The sequence below is a fragment of the Populus trichocarpa genome, chromosome 18 (genome assembly GCF_000002775.5).
Source record: "Populus trichocarpa isolate Nisqually-1 chromosome 18, P.trichocarpa_v4.1, whole genome shotgun sequence".
Classification (NCBI taxonomy): Eukaryota; Viridiplantae; Streptophyta; class Magnoliopsida; order Malpighiales; family Salicaceae; genus Populus; species Populus trichocarpa.
Genome location: NC_037302.2, coordinates 9,513,487 through 9,521,390, shown reverse-complemented (window position 1 = coordinate 9,521,390; position 7,904 = coordinate 9,513,487). Strand labels below are relative to the sequence as shown.

Below are 7,904 nucleotides of genomic sequence, written 5' to 3'. Positions count from 1 at the left end.
ATAAGTTTTTCAAATCACATCTCTATCACAAAGAAAGATCTTTTCATACATCCCAACTTTCGCAAGAATATTAATCATGAGTCCTTACATGTCCTCTTCCTTGTTAAGTTCTACGGGCTTCGAATCTCATGTCTATGCCGATTTACTCGGGTATTTCTTTATGCATGCAAAATAATATAATAATTAATTATTAGTTTATAGAGGCTGATAAATAAATAAAATATATAGTTTGTTGAGTTTCCAAAACAAAATAATCGCATCTTGTGGTCATCAACCAAAACTAATACTCTTTGGAAAAAAAATGGTCTCGTAATTAATTTTACTGCTCTCATAAAAAAAAAAATTTAACTAACCATTGAAGATTTAAGATCATTTCACAAGTTTTATTTGTTATTTTCGAGACAAATTAATAAGGTTTTTTATATTTTAAAATCATAATATAATAATTAAAATATATATTTATATGCAAAAATTTATAAATTGGTGTCCAAGAGCTTTTTAGTATTTTCATAGTGGTTTTTATTATTATTATTAAGTTAGTTGAAGAAAAAATTAATATTTTAATAAATATAAAATATTATTTAAAAACAAAAAATAGTTAGCCTGTGTAATACTCGTGCCAACGTATGGGAGGCGCTATCGCCAATTAAATGACATCTCTCAGCAACCGAACACCAGCTTTTGCCTTGTCATTGGAAGCACCACAATATCCTCTTCCTTTAAGGATGACACATGGTGTCATTGGGATGGCAGAGTGATGTTCGTGATTTTTTTTCTTCTCAACCCACTTTACTCTTTCCTCCTTTTAAAAATTGTGTTGGCCATGCGAAATTTCAAAGTTGTCCTCTAATTTATTGAGATGTCAAATTCATTATTTTTTTTATTTTTTATTTTTTATTTTTGGTTCTTTTGTGAAATTTAGAGTTATTTGTAATTTTATTTTTCAATCCCAATTTATGATATGTTATTATTTTTAATTTAGTCTTCATTCTTTTGATAGTTTTATTGTTTGAGTCTTTTTTTTAAATTAAATTTTCTTTTCAATTCTACCATTCAATAAAAAAATTCTTTTTTATTTTAATTTTGATCCTTATGTTTGCAATTGCTATTTTTTTTATCTTTTTATATAATTAATTTATTTTTTTCATTTTCAAGTTTCAACATATGATTAGTTGGGAATTAGACTATTTTTTTATTATATTTTATCGTTTCATATTTAATGAGCCGATAATTGAGTCACATCGTTTATCCACTTTTAAAAATATATTTTTTTCTGAAGGTATCATAACTATTTTTTTTAATTTATTCTATTTGCTCTCGTTATTTATTTTTTCTACCATCTAATTAAAATAAAACAAATATATTTAACCTAGTATAGTATATAACTCAAATCATGTCTTTTTCTTTATGTTTTAAAACACATTGACAGCAATTTAACATTATTTTTTATATGAAAGAAAACAAAATCCAACCCCACATCATAGCTCAGGTCCACGACTAGGACATACTATTTATCAAAAACGCATGCGATTAGTTGTTGTCAATCTATTTAGTGCTAAAAATTCGAAAGTCAAGTGCCCTGCAACATGGAAGAACTCTGTAAAGACACACCAGAGACATGTATGTTCTGCTTTATATATAACCAGAGTCGTTACAAGAGAGAAGAGAAAGAGCTTATCTTAATTACATGAGATTTAAATACAAGATAAAATGCCGTCCCGTTTGCAAGCTATCCAGTTTGAACTGGATGTGATCCTATTCTCTACCCGTAAGAGAAGTCCGTACATCCATCCTTCTTTCCATTCGAGCCATGAATTTAAAGGGATTTGCACGCAGGAAAGACAATACTGAATTTGCAGTTGAAAGCATCAATCCATAGGAACAAACTAATTGGGTAAAAAAAAGATAGGCTTGTAATGTGATGATGATTATGAAAAATCCAGTATGTTCTTGCACCGTGATTGCCAGGATGAATGTATATGCTAAACCCATGCAGAGAAGGGAGTAAAAATTAAGAGATGTCGCTACCTCCATGCTTGATGTTACATAACTGGTACGACCTAATGACATCTGACAAAGGATTATAGCGGCGATGAGGGAGAAATTCATAGCTAGCATGTCAAAAAATATATAAGCTCTCATCAGATTTTTTGAACTATCACTGCTAAGATCAGAACCTGATCCAGGCACAGTGATAGCACCAGCGAAGGTTACTCCAGCTACCAGTACTGCCACCACGAGAAGATTCCCTACCCCTCTGTTCCGTTCCTCCGTCGTTAACGTCGTTAAATCATAGTTAAGATTGATGTCAAACTCAGTCTTATCACCTGCCTCCACCAAAACTTTTAATACCTCACGCTGAACAACAAAGTGTTAATTACAAAATATATGGTAAACAAATTATATAAAGCTTTTCAAGTAAGTATTGATTATTCCTATACACTTATTAGAAGCTGGATTGTAGAGAATGATTCATATAATGCCATTACATTGGTCAAAAGTCACAATATTATAAGATCATGACGCTTACAACATGAATTCAATAACATTTTAAATTCTTGTAGTATCTTTTTTTGTGAAGTTTACACATATTCTTAGTAATCATGTCACACAGATCATTTGGCAAAGCAATGGCAAAGCAAGGAATGCATAGAGAAGCAAATTTAGTTACATGGTTTTTGTTTTTATTAATTTCAAAGTTTGGTTTATGTTATGGCTTTGTGGGTTAATAGGACATTGTTTTTTTTTAGTTTTGTTTGGTATCATTGGGAGTAACATGGCATAAGAAATATATTTGTTGTCAATGAAAAGGCCATGTTTGGTATCATTGTGAGAAGATGAAAGCCGAATTAGAAGAATTAAAGCTAAATCATACGAAGTGTAGAGATGTCACGATTGCCATGAAAGATGGGAGCAAATTAAGATGATGATGTTCTCATGGATCATAAATGTAATGAAGTTCTGAAAAATTCATGGATTGTAGATTTTGCATGCTACTTTCATATTTATTTAAAGAAAGAATGTTTTGATACTTACAAAGAATATGATGGAGATTCTATAGCGCTAGAATTGATAATGTTAAAATTAAGATATATGATGGAGCAATGAAAACCCTTTGTGATGTTAGGCACATGCCAAGGCTTAAAAGAAAGAAAGTTTGTGAAACCGAAAATCTTACCATTTTGCGAACTTCTACGTCCTGCGATTTGTTCCATACACCTCTCGCAGCATCATCCTCATGCTTGGTATCGATTAGCTTGTTCTGAGCAAGGACATGCAAAGACAGTATTAATTTGTAAGTATACATTCGAAACTGAATTTGAATGTATTTTCTTGCAATCAGTTAAGGTTGTCCTTTTCATTATCATTTTTAGCAAGTATATATGATGTTCAAGAGCAATTGCAAGCCCATTGGCACCATAAGGTCAGTTTTTCGAAAAGGCTCAGCATATAAGCATACCATTCCATCTGAATTTGGTGCTTCAAAGCGTCCGCCTTGCAGTAATTTCGCAACAACATCAGATGGTTTCAACTTTTCATTATTAACAATCCTTTTATCCACCCGCTTGTCACTCACTAGTGCCTGCACTATCTCAGGACGGCCATACATTGCAGCCAAGTGCAAAGGTGTATTTCCATCGTAATCTTTCTCATTTGTAAGTGCTTCCAGATCTCGATTTCTCAATATTTCATCCACTATTTTCCTCTGTCCACTCTCCGCTGCAACATGAAGAATATTCTGTCCTTTTTCGTTGATAAAATCCATTGGATCGAACCAATAAGTAAGTAGTTCGCGTACTACTTCAAGATGGCCCTTCTGGCATGCAACATGGATGGGTAAGTTGCCTTCGTCGTTTCTTTGTGATGCGGCAACAGGACATCGACTAACCAGGAGTCTTGCTCCAAAAAGGAAGCCCATGGATGCTGCAAGATGAAGGAGATTTCCCCCTTTTTTGTCCTCGGGAAGCATTATATCCGGCTTGCCGTCCGCTAGTTTTTCTAGCGCAGCATAATTTTAAAATTAGATAATCAATACAAAAAACACAAAATGCAGGAAGTTTATGCTTTACATAAAATGAAATTAAGAAGAATAAGTTTTAATGAGACCAATAATTATAAGTGTAACATGTTATTTTTCACGTCCAAATGATGAAAACTTGTGATTACCTAAATCTCCTTCCGACATAGCTTTTATAAGAGAAGCAATCATCTCCTCATCGCAACTCTCTACTGCCAAGTACAAGGGAGACTTGTCTTCCTTGTTCTTGTGGTAGGAAACTTCTAGGTCTTCATAAACGAGGAAACAGGCCACCTCTTGGCAACCCTTGATGACTGCATCATGCAAAGGGGTGTTTCCTTTATTATTCTTCATCCTCAGCAAGCTAGCAAGTTCAAGTGTTTTATGATGAATTTTCACATGCTTGACGAGATTTTGAATTGTGTCAAACCGTCCAGCCCTGGCAGCCAGATGAAGCGCATTATCACCCAGGAAATTTTTCCTGGTGATTAGGAGGGGGAAGTGATGACACAGTAGCTGTGTCACACCTTCGCCTCCATGGCTTGCTGCCACATGAAGCAGTGAATTTCCGGAGGCAGCAACATGTTTGAAAATGACATTGAGCACTTCCTCTGATGAAACATGTTCCAGTTTATCGGACAAGAGACCAAACAAGGCATTGAAGTTGTCTTCCTTTGCATAGGTATAAAACTCCTTCTGCAGTATTTTATTTGGCTCAGAAAAACCATAGTCTGCAAGCTTCGGAACTGGGAATTTAACTGCCTTCCATCGTTCAAGCTCCTGATCATGTACTGGTCTCGGCATATCTATTTTTAATTGCATAGAGAGTTGCAACGTGCTGGAAGATTGTATGATGTCGGTTGAGTGCTCGATCTCTTCTTGAGTCACTTAACTTGGCTGCGGTTGTATCAGTGGTAATTACATGTCTTGTTATTTGGCCAAGCAAACTAAAGAATTCATAGAAAACATGAATGCAAGAGATATGCTAATTAAAGTATTAGTGAGAGAAAACGTACATTAGCTACATAATTTTTCTCAATACAATTATTTAGGAGAATATATAAAAATCTTTAGGACATGTTTGTTTCCTGGAATTCACTTTTCGAGAAACCACTTTCCAAACTTTCCTGTGTTTGTTTGCCATTAGGAAAGTTGGTCAACGGAAAACACTTTCCGATCAACGAAAATACTTTCCGGTCAACGGAAAACACTTTCCAGTCAAAGAAAAATTTGGTTTGATTTCCAGGAAAATATTTTTCCTTTTGGCTGTGTTTGTTTTCCGGAAAGTGGTTTCCTGGAAACCACTTTCCAAACTTTCCTGTGTTTGTTTGCCATTAAAAAAGTTGGTCAACGGAAAACACTTTCCAGTCAAAGGAAAATTTGGCTTGATTTTCAGGAAAGTGTTTTCCTGGAAAATTTGGACAGAAAACACTTTCCGGAAGTTGTGAAAAATTTAGAAATGTCATTATTTGCTGATTATATCAAATTTGATCCTCAAACTTTTGATTGCTATATATAATTTGTTTTGAATATTTATTTTTCAATTCCATCTCTTAAAATTTAATTTTTATATTAATTTTGGTCCTTATTTTTATAATTGCTATTTGCTTTTTTCTTATCATTTTTTTATTGAAATTTTTTATCTATCAAATTTGATCCTCATTTTTTTTATTGTTACTTATTTTATTTGAAATAATTTATGAAATGTTAATTATTATTATTTTAATTTATTCATCTTTCATTTTTTTTAATTTTTTAGATTTGATCTCTATTATTTTGATTATTATTTATTTTATTTGAGATAATTTATGAAATTATATATTTTTTTCAATTTCATTCTCATTCAACTTTTTAATTTGTAAGATTTGTTCCTCATTATTTTAATAAACTTGAGAAAAATAAAATATTAATAAATTATTTTCCAGCTCATTTTCCATGACATAACCAAACACTGGAAAGTGTTTTCCAACTTATTTTCCATTACACTACCAAACATCGGAAAATACTTTCCCGGAATTCACTTTCCCAGGAATTCACTTTCCAAAAAGAAACTACTTTCCAGCAAATAAACGGGGCCTAAAAATTCAAGTCAAAATCAAGCTGTTAATTCGTTGTTGATCGGTTGTGTTTGAGAGTGTGGTTGCGGTTATTTTTCAAAATATTTTTCACTCGAAAAATAATATTTAAAAAAAATTATTTTTGACATCTGCATATTAAAATAATTTGAAAATACCAAAAAATATTAATTTAAAATAAAAAAAAAATTAATTAATTTTTTTCAAAAACATTTTTATATCACAAAAATATACAGGGTAAAATTCTAGTTAAGGCATTCTTTTATATCCAAGAATAACTATGGTTTTGTGTATTATATTTATAAATAAAATAATATTTTATGTCTTTTAATATATTTTCTAACAGTATTATATAAATTAATAAATTATATGCATAAATATATCAAATTAATATAAATTTTATTAGCGCAAACAACTGATGCCAGTTTGTTAAGAATTTGAATAGAATCTTCAAAAATAATTCTCATAATATAAAGGAGAAAATAATACATATATTTAACCTAGTTTAGCAAATTACCTATTCCACAGGCACGCAAGTATCGTGCGTGTACAGTGATGAGTTCATTAAAATCCAAAGTGCACAGTGTTAAGTGAATTGAAATTGTAAGACCGGGGAAGAGAAGAGACTCACCTGGTAGTTCTGGAGATGAAGACGTGATGGAGGACTGGTCGACTAGTTACTTTCTTCCTCTGCTTTCACCTCTGTTCTTGCTTTTCTCTGATCGGTTTCTTCCTGTCCGTCCCCTGTTCTGCGTGTGTTTCGTTCTCCTGTGGCCTTCTGTTTTTGCTCGTCTTCTCTGTATTATCTCTGTTCTTGCGTCCGTGTTTTTGTTTGTGGTCTTTGGTCCAGTGTTCTCTGTGTATTATCTGTTTCTCCTCTATGTCCGGTCGTCTCTGTTTTTCCTGGGTTTTTTTCGTTCGTTCGCCCTCTCTGCGTTTGCTTGTTTTTCCCCTGCTTTTTATTTCCCCAGTTCGTCCTCAGTTCGTTCCTCCTGGTGTGCTCTGTGTGTTTCGTTCCCCTGTTGTGTTCTGTTCGTGGGTTTTCTCTGTTCTTTTCGTTCTCTCCGTTCGTCCTCTGGTTCTCTCGGTTTGCTCTCAGTCCTCTGGTCTTCCTCCTCTTCGTCCTTAGTTCGTCCTTCCCCTTGATGTGATGATTGATAAACAAACCTTTCGATGAGAGAAGGCTTTACCTCAAAATGAACATATTACTATAATAAATCTCATTCAATAAACCACAAGTGACGAACTTCAATTATCTATAACTAAGAGGATAAGTGTTTTACTATAAAGAGAGTTATTATAGACTGTGAATGCTTTTATCATGGATTGTATTGTACTGTAGCACAAATTATTGTAGACCATGAATGTTTTCACTTGTAATGTGCATTATATTGAGTTTACTCTTTTCTAAAAGTACTGTTGAATGGGGAAGCGTAACAGCAGAGGTTACCCTTACAACAAAGAATTGCAAAGACTATAGGGGTGGGCTTGTCTTTTTAGTTGAGGAGAAAATGATCTATTTGGATTTTGGTGGGGGCAACACGACCCACACTATAAATACCTAGCGCTTGACATGATCCAGATAACAGACACCTAGCACTAGGGCCAGCCAGCGAGCCTGGCAGTAGCACCAGGTGCAAACATCTGGCGCTGAGGTTGTCATGCCCTAAGCGCTAGGTAAACCCGCATGCCATGCTGAAGACCTGACGAGCGGGTCTGCAAGCCCGCGCGCAAACTGTAAAGAGGAAATAAATTAATATGATTTTTTTATATATTATACAAAAGTTGGGTGATGATAATTTTTTTTCATT

General features: G+C 33.5%; 1 protein-coding gene across 3 annotated transcripts; it reads right to left on the bottom strand.

Annotated features, from left to right (window-relative positions):
- Positions 1-1,587: 1,587 nt before the first annotated feature.
- On the bottom strand, positions 1,588-7,473 carry LOC18107630 (protein ACCELERATED CELL DEATH 6). 3 transcript variants are annotated; one of them, XM_024590013.2, is made up of 6 exons: positions 6,725-7,473; positions 4,168-4,915; positions 3,461-3,999; positions 3,179-3,262; positions 2,178-2,358; positions 1,864-2,070 (listed from the first exon to the last, which is right to left on the bottom strand). In XM_024590013.2, the coding sequence occupies exons 2-6, from the start codon at positions 4,838-4,840 to the stop codon at positions 2,012-2,014; spliced, it is 1,536 nt and encodes a 511-aa protein (XP_024445781.1). In that variant the 5' UTR covers positions 4,841-4,915; positions 6,725-7,473; the 3' UTR covers positions 1,864-2,011. The 3 variants fall into 3 exon arrangements, with proteins under 3 accessions (XP_024445779.1, XP_024445781.1, XP_024445782.1); XM_024590011.2 differs by having other exon boundaries at positions 1,588-2,358; XM_024590014.2 differs by lacking the exon at positions 1,864-2,070 and having other exon boundaries at positions 2,187-2,327.
- Between the last annotated feature and the right edge of the window lie 431 nt (positions 7,474-7,904).

What these genes read in the sequence shown, in the direction of transcription:
- LOC18107630 (XM_024590011.2), bottom strand. Translation starts at nt 4,840, where the DNA reads ATGCAATTAAAAATAGATATGCCGAGACCAGTACATGATCAGGAGCTT. An exon ending in TATGTCGGAAGGAGATTTAG is followed by an intron (nt 4,000 to 4,167) that starts GTAATCACAAGT and finishes ATGCTGCGCTAG; the next exon opens with AAAAACTAGCGGACGGCAAG. An exon ending in ACGTAGAAGTTCGCAAAATG is followed by an intron (nt 2,359 to 3,178) that starts GTAAGATTTTCG and finishes TTTGTTGTTCAG; the next exon opens with CGTGAGGTATTAAAAGTTTT.